Source organism: Tamandua tetradactyla, chromosome 26 (assembly GCF_023851605.1).
Source record: "Tamandua tetradactyla isolate mTamTet1 chromosome 26, mTamTet1.pri, whole genome shotgun sequence".
NCBI classification, from domain to species: Eukaryota; Metazoa; Chordata; class Mammalia; order Pilosa; family Myrmecophagidae; genus Tamandua; species Tamandua tetradactyla.
In genome coordinates, this window is record NC_135352.1 from 5290704 (window position 1) to 5308084 (window position 17381).

A 17381-nucleotide genomic window follows, 5' to 3' on the forward strand; every position below is an offset into this window, starting at 1 on the left:
ATGTGAAAGGAAGACAGGGTCAGACGAGAGGGGGTAGGGGACATCCCAGGACAAACTCCTTGCTGTTCCTCCTATGCCCAGTGGTTACGCACAACTCAGTCTAAGGTTGAAACCCAGATCTTCCATTTGCTGGTTCTGGGACTCTGGGGAAGTCATTTCCTAATCTCTAAGCCTCGATTTCTCCTTCTGTAGAATGGGGATGATGATAATGCTACTGCCAACTTCAAAGGGTTATTGCATGAATTAGAACAGTGCCTGACACAAAGTACTCTCTGTGCAAATGCTAGCTATTATCAGGCCCAGCATGGATGTAGGCTGCAGGGTGGAGGGTCGGGAGGGAAAGGCATCCTCTGTCCAATCCTGGCAAAATTTTGGGCATGTTTGGAAGCAGTGTCATCTGAAACTTCATACTCCAGTGTGCATCAAATACAAGAAAAATCTTTTTCTCAAGCCATGCTTTGTATTGGTGACAGTTTGCTTGAATGTACAAGCAAAATGGATTTTCCCCTAGGGTTTAGTTTCCTTGTGTGTAAAACAAGGGGGCTGTACTAGACTCACTCAAACTATTTTTAAATCACTAAACAGGCGTCAGGCTTTATAGGTAATCTCTCAGGTCCATTCCAGTTCTGATGTTAGCATTTATTTTAGGATCTCCTTCTTGGCAGGCTCTTAACGTGTGCAAATAGTACAGGGTTTGGAGGCAGTTCTGGGTTTAAGCCTAGGCTTGTCCCAGACCGCTCCCTTAACTCCAAGTGGCAATTTCATTCCTCAACTAAAAGAGGAGGGTAATAAAATTCACACCTCACAGGATTATCATAAACATGAAATAAAATGTTGAATGTCAAGATTCCTTGTATGAGAATACAAGTCATACATATCATTGCTATTAAAAAGAAAATTGCTGGAGCGCATGCACAACAGGAGAGAAAAGTCACAAACCAGGAACAGGAGGCTGTGGGTTGAATTGTGTCCCCCAAAAGATATGCTGAAGTCCCAACCTCCAAGACCTTTGAGTGAGACCTTATTTGGAAACAGAGTCTTTGCAGATGTCATCAGGCTAAGATGAGGCCAGACTGAAAAGGGTGAGTTCTAATTCAATGTGACTGGTGTCCTTATAAGGAGGGGGAGATGTGGAGACAGGGGGACACAAAGAGACACAAGCAGCAACTGGAGTTAGGCTGCCACACGCCCAGGAACACCTGGGGTGACCAGCAGCAAACAAAGGCCAGGAAGGAGCCTTCTCCAGGGCCTTCAGAGGCAGCACAGCCCTTGATGTTGAAATACTGGCTTCCAACACCATGAGAAAATAAATCTGTTATTTGTGAGCCACTCCGTTTGGGGCACTTTGCCGCAGTCCTGGAAAATTAATGCAGAGGCCAAGGAGTGTGTGTGTGTGTGTGTGTGTGTGTGTGTGCTTTCTGCAGCCAGGCCAAGGAGTGTGTGTGTGTGTGTGTGTGTGTGTGTGCTTTCTGCAGCCAGTAGAGCCCGGCCACTCCGTTTGGGGCACTTTGCTGCAGTCCTGGAAAATTAATGCAGAGGCCAAGGAGTATATGTGTGTGTGTGTGTGTGTGTGTGTGTGTGTGTGTGTGTGTGTGTGTGTGTGTGTGTGTGTGTGTGTGTGTGTGCTTTCTGCAGCCAGTAGAGCCCGGCCACTCCGTTTGGGGCACTTTGCTGCAGTCCTGGAAAATTAATGCAGAGGCCAAGGAGTGTGTGTGTGTGTGTGTGTGTGTGTGTGTGTGTGCGCGCTTTCTGCAGCCAGTAGAGCCCGGCAGGTCTGCAAAACAAGTACTGCAGGAAGGAATGCTTAGATAAGGGGGCTACACTATATCCATCTCATCAGCCCAGGCTGGGGGGCTGGGGGGCTGTGTCTTAACCCCTACCATCACCCCTCCAGGGGAGATGCTATTATTGTCCTCAATTTGTAGTGGAGGAAACTGAGGCTTAGAAAGCAACCCCCCCCCGCCGACTCCAGCTACTTAGGGGTAGATGTAGCCTGTCCTGCCTCCAATCCTAAATGCTACCCACTTTAAAAATGGGCACCGCAGTGGGTGATTGCAACTGGAAAAATCAAAGGAGGCTTTGGACTTTTGCCATTCCTTTGAGTATTTATTTGGCTAAAATGGGGATGTTCCCAGAGCAAGAATCCAGCCTCGATTTCTTCGTCACCTCCCTCTAGTACCTACACCCTGGGGATTCAAATTTAGGACTAGCCTGTTCCCATCTTCCCCTAGGCAGGCTTCTCTGGCAGAGGAATTCTCCCCTATAGCTCTAGCAATTGTGGTTCCCACTGTAGGCAGGGAGCATTTCACAACAGGGTCGGAGGCAGGTTGGAATACTTGCTCTCCGACATAAGCCAGCAACCTAGAAACTGTCCTATGCTGGACAGTTTTAAATGCAGCTCTGACCAGGAGCTCCGTGTCAACCTGGAGACGGACAGATATGCCAGACATCTAGTGAAGGGGTCTCCTCCCCGTCCCCGCCTCATGCACGTGGCTCTGGGTGGCTTTTCTCGCAGCACAGTCTGTGTGACATGCAGGGCAGACTTGTCAGGGAAATCATCATGGTGAGAGGAGCACAGCATATGCAGTCCAAGATTTTCCTTCACCCTGGCGCTGTCGGCTCCACAAACATAATCAAGATCTGGACATTTCTCAGGGGCCAAGAATCTTATGAAGCTACTCAAATACCAAATGGGAGCCTCTCTGGTCAGATTTCCCTGCATAACCCCTCCCTCGGAGGCCGTGACAAGTGAGGGAAGAGACCAGTTTGTTGAAAATCAAGCAGAAAGGACAAGACTTTTATAAAAGGGCTTTGTGGAACAAAGCAGTTGAAATGATTATTTCAAAGGCCGGCCAAGCTTCTTCCCCTTTCCTCACTTCCCCCCAAACATTTCAGAATAGGGTGGGGCTACCCCAGAAATTCACTGCCAGCAGGGAGGGGCTTTCTGAAATGCCTCTGTTACAAGCAGCACCAACTGCCATCCTCTTTGGAAAGGGAAGGAGCTGCATTCCCATTTTATTCTGAAGATAAGAGAGAAGTCAGTCTACAATCAGACAGACAGACAGATACTCCTATACATGCAGTTTTTCACTTCCCACTGTGGGCTTGACTAGGAAACCAAAAGGAGCTCTGGGCCTGCCTGCACCAGAGGCATTCTCACTCCTAACCTACTTGAGGACACTGGACTTAAGAAAATGTGAACCCATTCCATTGCCAGGGCTCTAGAAAATCAAGGAGCTTTGAATGAGAGAGCTGAAGGGCACAGGGCAAGGGTGGGCTCCTCTAAAGGGCACTCCCACTGCCCAGCCTTGGCGGAGGAAACTCGGTGGAGGAAAGGGCAGGAAGACTGGGGGGATGTTTATAAGGGAGGCAGGACACAGTGGGCTGTATTCCCCCAGGTAGCCTAGCCTAATGGTTTGCTTTGTGCAATTGGGCATAAGGCCTTAAAAGTAGGGCATGGGACTCCACTTTCAAGAAGATCTCCTCTGTACTTAAACCAACAGCCAGTTCACAGGCTTGGGATTCCAGGCTGCTCTGACACCTGGCCCTGAATTTGCTGGCCACATATCAGGATAGGCAGCAGGCTCCTTTTCTTTGAGGCTTAGCCCTTGAGAAAGCATGTCTGCAAATGCCCCCCAGAACTCCTTCCAACCCTGTAAGCACATGCTGCTTCTTTACACCAAGAGGAGGTCTCTTTCCCCTTCTCCTTGGATCTGAGTTGGCCCAGTGGCTTGCTGTGACCAGTGAGAATTCTGTGGAAGTGATGCTGGGTGACCCATGAGTGATGCTGGGTGACCAAAGAGGCCTTGCAGCTTCCCTTCTGCCCTCTTCGAAAGTACCAGGAAAATAAGCAGAAAGAGTTCCCAGCCTTCCCGCTGTCTCCAGCAGTTCTCTGGACATGTTGGGTAAGGTCACCTTGGGCCTCCTAGCCCAGCCCACCCCAGCTGCCAGCTGTATGCAACCACGTGCGTGAACCCAGACAAGACCAGCAAAGACCACCCAAGGAATGCAGAGAAATAAACTGGTGTTGAAGCAACTAAGTTTGGGGATGACTTGACATGCCGCTAATTCATAAGCCCTTCATGCCAAGGCAGCTGTCCCTGGGCAAGGGGTAAGCCCTGATACTCCAGGCCTGGTAGCTGAGCTCTATCAATGAGCTTTCATGGGCAAAGTCATCTGAATTGCCCTTTGTTTCCTATGTCTAGGGACATAGTCACCTTCACCTGCCCAGTCAGCAATGCCGAGGGGTAACCAGTCAAGAACATCAATCCTGGTGTGAAGTCACTTCCTTCAAAGCTCTGCTAATAGTTTCTGCTATTGCAGAAAATAATCTGTCTGTTACACTGAAAGAAATGGAAAAACTGAGAAAGTTAATATCAGTCCTTTCCTGGGCCATTCTGAGATAACTGATTATATCCTGCAACTGAAAGGACAGAAAATAAAATTTAAATATCATCAAGCCAGTTCAGACCTACATCTGATGATAAAGAAACTAAGCTATGCTAAGGGTAATGCTTTCATTCCAGGATTCTTTTCAACCCTTCACCTTCTGAACATGAGGCCTGGCACGAGATCCCGGAGATACCAAGTTGAGTAAGATTGCCCTGAAAGCACTTCCTGTTTAAGGAAGAAAACAAACAGGTAAACATATGCCATGAGTCATCATGGTGGAAACACACCAGCACGTGTTTAAGACCAGAAATGACAGGCTTTTCATGCCTTTGTACACACAAAAATCTATATGCACAAATGAACAGTTTTCCTTATATATGTACAAATGAACATTTTCCCTTAAAAACCTTCACCTTGGGGGGCATTCCTTGTTTTCCAGTACTGCTGCCCCTTCCTACGTCCTCTGCTAGAATGACTTATTGTCCCGTATAAGAAAATGCCTCCCTGAATTATACCAACAACCTGGCCTCTTTCAGCAAATTTGGAAATGAAGGACTTTTGGCTCTTTAAGGAAAAAAAAATCACACCTTTCAAAATATTTGAGGAAAAAAAAAAGTAATCTCTGAAAACAATTAAAATACGTATGTCTTGACTCCGCAGGGTGTGGACCTTCCTGGCAATTCCTTCTGTAGACAGAAATCCTAGAATGAGCTGGGACTCAGCATCAAGGGATTGAGAAAATCTTCTGGACTGAAAGGGGGAAGAGTGAAATGAGACAAAATAAAGTGTCAGTGGCTGAGAGATTCCAAACCGAATGGAGAGGTTATCCTGGAGGTTATTCTTACACATAATATAGTTATCACCTTTTAAGTTAAGGTGTAATGGAGAGGCTGGAGCGAACTGCCTGAAAATGTAGAGCTGTGTTCCAGTAGCCATGTTTCTTGAAGATGAGTGTATAATGATATAGCTTTCACAATGTGACTGTGTGATTGTGAAAACCTTGTGTCTGATGCTCCTTTTATCTACCTTATCGACAGACGAGTAAAACATATGGATTAAAAATAAATAAATATAGGGGGAACAAATGTTAAAATAAATTTAGTGCATTGAAATGCTAGTGATCAATAGGGGGAGGGGTAAGGGGTATGTTACGTATGCATCTTTTTCTGTTGCCTTTTTCTTTTTCTGAATTGATGCAAATGTTCTAAGAATTGATCATGATGATGAATATGCAACTATGTGATGATATTGTGAATTACTGATTATATATGTACAACAGAATGATCATAAGAATGTTTGTGTTTGTTATATATATTTTTTAAATTTTTTTAATTAAAAAAAAGTCTTTAAAGAGGGATATTATGTGGAATGTTCTACACACTTTAAAAAGATGCTCAGGGGCGGGCCACGGTGGCTTAGCAGGCAAGAATGCTTGCCTGCCATGCCCGAGGACCCGGGTTCGATTCCCAGTGCCTACCCATGTTAAAAATAAATAAATAAATAAAAAAAGACGCTCAGGTCAATATGAGGAAGAGTACCTGTGGCTTCTCCCTCACTGCTGTAATGTCCAAGCTCTTTTGACCTGTCCTTAGCACAATATCTCCTTTGCACGTGACAAAGGCACTGAGACACTGGCTGTTCTGTGGCTTCAGAACTCCCATCTGTTCCACGACCCCAAGACTTGGGAGTAAGCTTCCTGGGCACAGACCTTGTTTGTCTAACCAAATAGGATGCCACTAACATCTGCAGCCAGACCTGCTTACTTCTGATTAACCTTACTTTTACCCAAGTACAGGTCTTAGGTAAGCCTACCATCCAAGCAGCCCCTTTTGGCAAGTCAGAAATCCAACATGGAAGGAGGAATGCAAAGACTGAGTGGGTGAGGCAGGAGATGTCTCCAACCCACTCAGACGCTCTACCAGTTCAAGGGATGTGTATGGTGTCACTGGAGATTTTCGACTCAAAATATTCATGCCCAACACTCTGTTATGCAAATTTCTCTCAAGTCCTACAGACACCTAAGTTCAGGAGTGAAGGATGAATGGCCATAGAGAGCAACCACGGGAATGGAGGTCACTCAAATCCACTGCTGTTTTTTTCCTCTAGGGACCAGCACTGCAGTGACTAGTGGAGACTTATCCCAGCAGCTCATCGTAAAGAATGAGCCCTCCTACAAATCTGCCAGTGTGGGCTCCTATGCAGACACTGCCAAGACGGACTTTCCATTCCCTCCTTTAGAAGCGGATGCCAAACCCAACCTCGGAAGCTTACCTAGATAGAATCATCGCTTTTTAGCCAGACCCCAGAGGTCTGAAAAGGCAAGGGGAGCTACATTCCACTAATTCCTGAGGACTCAGGATGTCACCCATGGACCAGTCACTGGGGGGCACATTAGAAATGCAGACTCACAGGCCCCACCCAGGGGCATACTTAGTCAAAATCTGCATTTAAATGAGGTCCCCAGCTAATTCACAGGCACATTTAAGGTTGAGATACAGTCCTGGAGACCACCATGGACTAAAGCAAAGAGGACCAGGAAATGACTTTTTATCAGTAGGTCACGCTTCTCTGTTCTGGCGAAGGGGTGGGATAAACTGGACTTGGGAGGTAGACTGCACCCCATGGCCAACTGAGGCAGACCAGACAAACCGACTTTGGCAGGCTAGCTGGGCTCAGGATTCGGACTGAGTTGTGTCTACCCTGACTGGGCATCGAAGAGAAGAGCTGGCCTTAGGCTCCTGGCACTGGGTTTTCTTCCAGTTGGCCTCAGAAACATGTTACACTCTGATCCAGAAGCCCCTTTCCTTTCTCCCAAGAATAAACCTTCAACGGGAGGAGGAGTTTTGCTGTGGTCTTCTCGATCCAAAGTGAGGACCGAATCAGAGTTTCTTATAAAGAGTGGACACCGCTTCCAGTCTGCCCAGTACTCCTCCTGCAACAAAGCTTTCAGGAAAGGGGCCAGCCTCAGGGTCTAGCCTGCACAGATTAAACAGAGATTTGCACTTAAGGAACCCCAAAATGGTCAAAAAGGTCCTGGAAGATACATCATAACAAAGAGAAAGCAAACAGCATGGGCTCTACAAGGGCTGGCTGGGAAAGAGAATTTGAGTTGAGTGCTAAGAGGCCCTGAGAACTTCTCTTGGCTAGTTACTAATAGAAGAAAGAGTATTTCTCCCTACTCTGGCTGGCTGCTATTTCTTACCCAATCTGGGCAAACTGTGACTCTGGAGAATGACACATGTTTTCAAGCTTTGGGGCTTGGTGCCATGTTTCGAAGAATAAGGCAGAGGCATGCGCTGGGGTGGGGGGGGGAGGCACGAACATCTACTAACCCTAATGGCTCTGACGTGTGTATTGTGTTTTGGACTAAACATACGAGGTCGCTGGATCTGGCTGTACTCGTCAGCGGTGGAGCAGCTGCCTGAGAAAATGAGCATGTGGCAGGAGGTGAGGCCGCCGCAGGCCCGCGCGGGTCTCCACGACCGCCGCGCGCCACTCAGCTGAACGCGATTTCGGATAGCTTGGTGGGAAAGGCGAGCGGTGGGAGAGGAGAAAAGGCGGGTGGGGACAGAGCGAGGAATGAAGGGAAGTGGTGAGCCATGAGGATTTCATCATGCAAACAGGCGGGCAGGTTTCATCAGCGCGACTGAGCCGGGGCTCCCGGCCTGGGAGGGAATGCTTGGCTCCCCAGGGGGCAGCCTAGACTATGGCCCCCACCCGTGCCGACTCAGCTTCCTCTTCCTCATCCACATTCGGAGAGCTCACACGGCCCCCCCGCCCCGGGAGGAAGAATGTGTTTCTCTGCACGGCCCTGCGCGCGGCGCCGAGCCCCTCCGCGGAGAACCCACCCGTGGGAATGTGGGCTGTCCCACACGTGCCCACAGGCGCTGCCGGGCGCTCAGCAACCCTCCCACCAAAACTCCGATGACGGAGTCCAACGCAAAACTGGGGTACCTCGGGAAGGAAAAGGGATTCTGTTACAAGTATTGTGAGGGGTGTCCTCTCCTTCCCTGGGGTTATTTATTCAATAAGAGTGCCCGTCCCATGCCCTAGAAGCCGCAGGCTGGGCCTCTCCCTGATCCGTGGGACACCCTAACCCGACCCCGTCCCACCCTGGAACTGTCGCGACACCCACAAGGGGAAAAGCACACCTCGGCAGGGGGCAATCAGGGAGCGTGCGTGTGTTTCGGCCGAGAGTGCTCCTCTATCTCTCCCAGAAGGGGGAGTTTGCAGAACTAACTCTGGGCTCCGGAGGACAATCCGGAGGGCAGGCCACGGGGGCCCGCTCACTCCCCATGGCCACCTCCGTGACCCCAAGCTCCCTCCTTAATGCCCCTTATCCGTCCGGCCCATTGCCCGCGTCCCAAGCACCGCGTCCCCTTCCGCGAGGTGCCATCGGTCCGCCCCACGACCAGTTCCCCGGAGCCAGCACGCGGTGCCCCCCAAACAGGCGCCTACCTCCCGGGGTGGTACTGAAGAGTGTGCCGCCGGGGGTGGTGCTGTAGTCCCCGGGCGGCAGCTGCACGCCATCGCTCAGGACCACCCGGCGGGTGGCCGGGATCGCCCGGCTTGGGGTCTGACTGCAGCCGTTGCCCTCCGACATGGTCTCCAGTGTACTAAATCCCGGTGCAGCAGACCAAGCGCGGCCGCCCCGCCCAGGACCGCCCCTTCCGCTCGCACCCCCCTGGGATTTGTAGTCACCGCTGTGCCGTAGCCCCACCCAGCCCTGCGCTGCTGCCTGCACGTGGGTCCCCCGGCGGCGCTGGGACCCCGGGGTCGGGACCGTCTGTGCTCCAACCGCGGGGATCCCGGCGCGGTCACCCATTGCCTGTCCCTTCTAAGCTGGCAGGGGCGAGGTTCGGGGCGGGAGACCTCTCTTGTTTAAAGCCTGTCTGGGTTGGGGGCGCTGGGCCAGGGTCCTATGAGGCCCGGCCCACTCTGGGGACTCCTGATTTCTACTTTAAGACATCACGCCAGGTATTCTTCCCAACCCTTGCTTCCTTCTTTCCCGGAGGAGATTGATTGTCATTCACTCCTCATTTGTTTATTGGGCATTCACCATATGACTGACATTCAAGAAATAAATACGTGCAAATAAAGCAGGTAACCCGCCTTTGGGGAGGGTGTGGGAGAAGGGCACGTGACCCAAATTGCTGGATGATAAGGGTTCAGCTAGAGCTCAAGCGGCTCCTCCAGGAACCATCTCAGCTTTGCGGGAAGGGGGAAGGATTGGTCTAAGAAGGTGCCCATAGTGAACCAACGTAGTTTCCATTTTGGGTCCAACCTCCAGCAAGCTGCCTGATCCAGCAGACCCTCTTTAAATGAATGAATGAAGGATGGAACTAGGGAATGAATCTTCAAGGAGATGCAGAAGTTCCCCAGCCAGAGAGGGAAAAATGCAAGGAGGCTGGAAAACTTTGTTGGGTTAAAAAAATATCATTTTAGGGCGGGCCACGGTGGCGCAGCAGGCAGAATTCTTTCCTGCCAAGTCGGAGACGCGGGTTGGATTCCAGTGCCTGCTCATGCCAAAAAAAAAAAAAAAAGTCATTATAGCCTCATTTTAGAGAAAGAAATTGGGGCAGAATTGTGAAGGGCCTTCTAAATCGTTCTGAGGTGTTCTTAGGACATTATCCTTTTAAATTGAGCTGAGTTTGATAACATTTTGAATATTTTAGGTTAAGTAAAATGTATTAAAATAAATTTCGCCTTTCTTTTTACTTTTTATTTTACTTTTTAAAATGTGACCATAAGAAAAAATTTAATGATATATGTGACTCATTATATTTCTATTGGGTACCGTTATTCTGCAGTGAAGCAGTGTTAAAGCCATCCTAAAGTTATTTCCAGAACTTTACTGCCTGCTGTTAGATAGTCACATTTGGTGTCCCTGACAAGGGAATTGTTAAGAAACAAAGGTGTTGGATTTTTTGCCCAAAGTGTTTAAAGAACCAATTCTCAAGACACTAGGGTTTCAAAGAGATAAAGAGTTTATTGACAGGCCTGAAGCAAGAGATCAGATGGCATATCAGCCCCCAAATCTTTTTTCCTGAACTGCAGTAAATCTGTGGTTTTAGAGTATCAAAAGATGGGCAGGTGGTTGGATAATGAGTGCAGTGGTTCTCGATGATGTAAGTAGAGGTGTTTTTATTATTGAGCATGTGCAGATTGATTACATGCTTAGTCCTAGAACATATGTAAGAAAATGGTGGCCTTAAAAAAAGAAAAAAAGAAAAAAGAAATGGTGGCCTTAATATGATGATGGGCATGATTTTTAGTATTATAATGAGGTCTAGGTCACTTATAGGTTAAAGTCTAAGCTTCGCATGCCAAGCAGGCCCGTTTCGGTTAGATCCAGTAATAACTTTGGAATTGGGCTGGGTTTGCTTTAGACTGATCCAGTGCCTTTCGTTAATAAATGTTAGGCATGCACTTCGTCCCCCCACCCCCAAAAATGAACACATGGTGCTGCAATAATGGCACAGTCACATGGAAAAAGAAGGAAATGTGACCCCCCACCATACAGCATACAAAAAATATATAAAAAATAAAAATAAAAGTACATTAGGCGCTGTCGTTAGTGATCCAAGACACCAAAGTTGAAAAACCAGATAAAATGGGTAGAAATGAGGGTCAGTCATGAGGCTTTTGTGATCACAAAGGCATAAGATAAAGGCTATACAATCACTATCAGAGGTCAAGGACATTGGATTACAGTTCAAGGATTTCAGGTCTTTCCCTCTGTTTGCTCCAATATACCAGAAAGCAAAAAGAAATACGGTTTAATGATTCCGCAACATAATCATCCCTTACATCCTAACTTCTCAGTTACAGAATCATCAGATTTTACCTGTGGCAGGTTCATTATAGATCATCCCGGACAATATTCACCCTCATCTTATTTTTTAAAAGACAGCAGAAAACTGAGGCCCAGAGAGGGGCAGAGTTTTGCCCAAGATCACACAGCCATTAAATGCCCAGTCTTCTACCTGCGAGCGCTGGGCAGTGCTTTCTCATTGTGCTAAGAAGTCCATCCTCCCTTGGGGAGGAGATGTTCTGAAAGTGGTTTTGCTGTTGGTTTTTTGGATGTGCAAGTTTGGTCAGATCTGAGGCCTGGAGCTCATGGGGCTAAGAGTCTAGAGAAGGAGGCTGCTTAGAAAGCTCAATACTTGCAAGGACCTCAGCATGCAATGGGGTGGAGAAGGGGAAGAGGGAAATTACAGAGGGGTCAGAGGGCTGCTGACTGACTAGACCTGGGGTCATCACCTCCACATCTAAGGCCAGACAAGCCCCTCACACAAAGGTAGCAGCTCCCAAGAATCAAGACACAGCAGTTTCCGTAGGCTAGAACGTGTGATTATAGTAGAAGCACTAGTCTGGGAATCAGGAGCTGTGGGTTTGCACCCTAGTTCTGCCACTAAAGAGCTGTTCAGCTTGGTCTAGTCACTTTCCTTCTCTGAGCCATGATCTCCTTATCTGTCAAATAAGGGGATGGATTTGAAGATCTCTGAGGACCCTCTGCATTGATATTCTAGGTCTCAGACAGACTCCTTCCTCAGTTCTGTTTCTGGTCCAGTCATTTTGCCTGCAATAATTTCTCCTTCTTATTTATCAGGGACTCGTTCATATCAAATCTTCTGATTTGGTATCAGCTTCTTTAGGACAGGGAACATGTCTTTACTGCCTCTCTTTAGCAGTTACCTCTGAGAGGTCATAATAATAGTTTTGGGTGCTGCTGTAACCAAGAAATAAGGGTTTTAAGAGATGATTTTGATTATTGAATCATTATATAGATAATCCTTTTTGCTTTCTGGTATATTGGAATAGAGGGAAATACTGAAATCTCTAAACTGTAATCCAGCTGCCTTGATCTCTGATAATGATTATATAGTCCTTATCTTCTGCCCCTGTGATTGTGAAAACCTGGGACTAACCTTCATTTGTACCAAGTTATACCGTTTTTCAACTTTAGAGGCTTGTAATCACTAAAGACAACCCCTAATGTTTATTAATGAAGGGTCCTGGATCAGCCCAGAACTTAACCCACCCAAAACCCAAAGTTATCTTGATGTGGGAGACTGGATCTAACCAAAGTGGACCCTCTTGCATGCACAGTAGCTTAGACTTTAACTTGCGAGTCACGTATACCTCATTCCACCATTTTCTTACATACGTTCTCTAAGCATATAATCGATCTGCGCATGCTCAATAATTAGATCACCTCTAATTATATCATCTGGGGCCACTGTGCTCATTGTCCTAAAGTCTGCCCATCTTTTTCTCTATAAAACTATCAGAATTACTACTTTGGGGAGACAAATTTTGAGCTGCTAGACCATCTGCTCTCCTGCTATGTGCCTAGTAATAAATGAAACGTCATGTCTCAGGAATTGGTTATTGAGCACATCTGCAAAAGTGATCCATAGCCTTTCTCTAGTAACACTGCTGCTGAAGTCAAACATGTTTGTTTCTGTCTCTTCAAGGCTCTTATTTTCAATTATTAATATAAATTATTATTTTATTTTCTATTGATATATATCATATAGTCATATATCCTGTAATCATCCAAAGTGTACAATCAGTGGTTCACAATATCATCATATAGCTGTGCATTTATCATTGCAATTGACTTTTTTTCTTTTCTGTGAAAAATGATATATATACAAAAAAGCAATAAATTTGAAAGCACACCACAATAATTAGTTGTACAATAGATTTCAGAATTTGGTATGGGTTTCAATTCTACAATTTTAGGTTTTTACTTATTGCTGCTCTAAGATACCGAAGACTAAAAGAAGTATCAATATAATGATTCAGCAATCATACCCATTTGTTAAACCCAACCTACTCTGTATAACTCCACCATTACCTTTGATCATTCTCCCATTCTTAAGGAGTATTAGGACTATGTCCATTCTAATTTTTTCCTATTGGGAGGGGCTGTTGATAATAGGGGATAGGGGATGGAACTAGTTGATATTCTGGAGAGGCTGGGCCCTCTGCATTTCAGGACTTATCTGGTCCAGGTACTCATCCGGAGGTTGTTGGTTTCTGGAAAGTTACCCTAGTGCATGGATCCTTTGCAGAATTTTATAGAATGTCCTAGGTGTTCTTTAGGATTGGCAGGATTGGTTTTGATTGGGGTTTGGCAAGACATGATAGGTAGCAATGTCTAACTGAAACTTATGTAAGAGTGACCTCCAGAGTAGCCTCTTGACTCTATTTGAATTCTCTTAGCCACCGATAGTTTATTTGTTACCCTTCTTTCCCCCCTTTTTGTCAGGATGGCATTGTTGATCCCACGGTGCCAGGGCCAGACTTATTCCCGGTAGTCATCTCCCACACCACCAGGGAGACTTTCACCTCTGGATGTCATGTCCCACATAGTGGGGAGGGCAATGATTTCACTTGCAGAGTTGGGCTTAGAGAGTGAGGTCACATCTGAGCAACAAAAGAGGTCCTCCAGAAGTAACTCTTAGGCATACCTATAGGTAGGCTAAGCTTTTCAACTACATACATAAGCTTCACAAGAGCAAGCCTGAAGATCAATGATCAAATGATCTTGGTGATGAATATACAACTATGTGATGATATTGTGAGCCATTGATTATAACCATGTCAAGAATGTTTGTATGTTTGTTATTTACAATAAAAATATTAAAAAAAAAAAAAAAAGAACGAAGGACTTTAATCCTGTATAACTTAATGTAATGCCTGGACACATCCCAGAGTATGTTAAGTAGATAATCAAAAAGTATTGGCAAATTTCCTAGAGATTGGAGAAAAAATAAGGAACTATTAAGCTTTACCACCTGGGAAACCCTTGATATTATGTCAAGCATTAGAGACACCCAAATCAATAGGCCAGGCCCTTGATCTTTAAGAAAGATGGCAATTGGAACACAGTTCTACTGTTTCAGGTACTTCCCTCTAGCCACTCTAATACACCATAAACCAAAAAGGGGATATCTATCTATATAATGCTTAAAAAGAACCTCCTGGATAACCTCTTGACTCTGAAATCTCTCAGCCACTGACACACTTTATTTTGTCTCATTTTCCTCTTCCCTCTTTTGGTCAAGGTTTTCTCAATCCCTTGATACCAAGTCCCAGCTCATCCTAGGATTTCTGTCCCACATTTCCAGGGAGGTTTACACCCTTAGCAGTCATGTCCCACATAAAGCAGGGGAGGGCAGTGAGTTTGCTTGCCATGTCAGAGAGAGAGAGGCCACATCTGAGCAACAAAGATGTTCTCTGGGGGTGACTCTTAGGCCTCATTTTAAGTAGGCTTAGCCTATCCTTTGCAGGGATAGGTTTCATAGGGGCAAACCCCAAGATTGAGGGTTCAGCCTATTGATTTGGTTGTCCCTGCTGCTTGCGAGAATATCAGGAATTCTCCAAAAAGGGAAGTTGAATTTTTCCCCCTTTCTCCCCATTCCCCCAAGGGGACTTTGCAAATACTTCTTTATTCACTGTTCAAATCACTCTGGAGTTTATCAAGGCATCAGACTAACCTGGACAAAACAACAAAATCTTATGCACTATTCAAGGTTCCGTGTACCTATGGTGTTCAATTAAATTGTCCATATAAGTTAAATTTGGAAATGCACTAGTCAAAATATAAATTATGCACCAAATAAACATTTCTTGCTTTAGTCTCACTCAGAAGTTGAAGTTTTAAAATATGAATGGCCATCTATTTTCAACGCCCTGCAATATTGACATTCCTTTGTTCTTCCTCATGCAAAAACATCTTTTAATTTTGTACATTTAGTCACTATCATTGTACACTCTAGGCTTTCCTAAATTATACCATCTCAGTCTTTATTGTCTGTCTTTCCTTCTGGTTTCATATGTAAGGCCCTCATTCTCATTCTGGGCTCCCTGTGTTTGGATTGTTTAAATGATGTATCCAGACAGGTTGAGTTAGATTATGTGCTACAGAAAATTTAGGCTCTGGACAAAGTAAACCTTTCTTCATTTGGTTTCAAAGAGTAGATGAGGTTCTAAAACACAAACAGTGTCTCCCTTACCCTTGAATTCTACCTTAATCCCAACCTGATCGGCTTCATTCTTATCTCTAAATAACAGGTTATACATATAGAAAACAGCCTCTCAAAATCCAGAAATAACAATTACCCCTCTGGACTAAGTGTGACTGCTGTAAGAGCTTACCATCCAGGCCCCCGTTTTCTTTTAACTATTTTCTAATGAGATCATACAATATTTGCTCTTTTGTTTCTGGCTTATTTTGTCTTAGGCTCTTATTAAAATCTGTTAGCACAGGGCTGTTTTAGGACTTCAGCTAGAGGTCAAAAGAAAGCAAAATGAGCCAAGGCATGTTTTCTAGGCTCAGAAAAGAAAGATAAGGAGGAAAGGATGCAGGATGGGAGAAGAGATTCCAACCCATCCTGCTTTACTTGACACTGGGACATAGGGAGGGATGTGGGACTGATCTTATCATTTTAAGAAAGTGGAATTTCTCTGGTAGCCAAACAGATACACAAGCCCAGTCCTTCTGGAATGAAATGCCTCGTGAGGCTAATCAATAATATTGATAGGAATCAAGAACCATGCCGAGCAGGCACTGGTTCTCTTGGGCTTGCCTCTCAGTGCAACTCTGCTGAGCTAGACCACTGGGAAGGACAGCCAAGAGAGAGTTCCTTTGGAAAGGGTGTCTGGGGACAGAAGTGGCAAGAACCCCAAGAGAGAGAGATGCTTCCAGATTTACTGAATCACAACTTTAGAAGAGGCTGGCTTCTGCAGCCCCTTAGGCTAGGCAGGGAGAGGCAGTATGTGTGCATATGCATGCGTGTATCACCATAGTTACACAATTGCAGATATTTGATCCTGGAAATGTCCCCCCTCACTTCAATGTTGGGAAATCCTTCATGTTCACTTGTGTGTCCTTTTGCCATGACCCAGTAATCTTTGGTGGCTCATGTGCTTTCTTGTACAGTAAGGGGTTTGCGGAAGTGCTTTTCTGTGCTTCCTGCCCCAGATGTGGATTCAGGCACTATTTTTTCCAGGAAGTTCTGGCTTCCATTCCAGACAGGTCTGTAGCATCACAGCTTGCAGTCATGTTCTCCTTCCAGGACAGGCACACAGGCCCAGTCCTTCTGGTAGGAAAGGCTTTGTGAGGTGAATAAATACAGTGATGGGAATCAAGAGTAGTCTTCATCAGGCCTGGAGGAACCTTGCAGGCTTGGCCAATGGCTCCATAGTACTTGTCCACCATGACCTCGATTAGCAAGTTGGTTTCCTTTTACTCTCTCCTCTATTTTGTCTTTTTGGGTAGTCCTGCTAGTGGGCCCATGCCATTGGCCGATTAACATGTCCGGAGGCTTCCCAACATCCAGCCCCTATGTACTCTCTGTCAGTGACTCCGTAACTCTCAGCCTTGATTTACCTGTGAAAATCTCAATAGCAAAGCTATTTCTCACAGTAAGAACAGTTTCTTTTTTTTTTTTAATTTTTAAAATTTATTTTTTATTTAAGAAAACAAACAATACACTGAGAGCCACCAAAAATGGTTATCTTAGTTAGCTTAACCACAGGTATATTTAAATAAGGCATCCATATAATTACTGTAAAGCCTGTGTTTGCATAGCAAGTTTCATGAACCATTTTAAAATTAAGGCAACAAGGAAAAAAAATCTACAAATTCAGATAACAAAGTTCTTAAATTCTAAATATTAAACACTAACTTAGAAACCATTGATCAGCTGTCAAAACTGTAAATGTTCTTAAAAATATCAAGTAGAAAGTTCTTACAAATATCGAACAGTTACTTTTTTTTTTTAGATTTGTACCAAATAAACATTTTTTGCTTTAGTCTCACGCATTAGTTGAAATTTTAAAATATGAAGTACCATCTATTTTCAGCACACCGCAGTAATGACATTCTTTTGTTCTTCCTCATGCAAAAACATTTTTTTAATTTGTACATTTAGTCACTATCATTATACACTCTAGGCATTCCTAGATTACAC

The 17381-nt window shown here is 45.4% G+C and overlaps 1 protein-coding gene and 1 long non-coding RNA gene across 2 annotated transcripts in view; one reads left to right on the top strand and one right to left on the bottom strand.

Annotated features, from left to right (window-relative positions):
- EIF4EBP1 (eukaryotic translation initiation factor 4E binding protein 1) overlaps positions 1-9038 on the bottom strand; it is a 21531-nt gene extending 12493 nt beyond the window's left edge. The window contains exon 1 of the mRNA XM_077144618.1: positions 8851-9038. Within this exon, the coding sequence (XP_077000733.1) occupies positions 8851-8995 (145 nt within the window). The 5' untranslated portion in view covers positions 8996-9038. The remainder of the gene's footprint in view (positions 1-8850) is intronic.
- LOC143669960 (uncharacterized) overlaps positions 7767-17381 on the top strand; it is a 71912-nt gene continuing 62297 nt past the window's right edge. The window contains exon 1 of the long non-coding RNA XR_013169157.1: positions 7767-7839. This is a non-coding gene — a long non-coding RNA (uncharacterized LOC143669960). The remainder of the gene's footprint in view (positions 7840-17381) is intronic.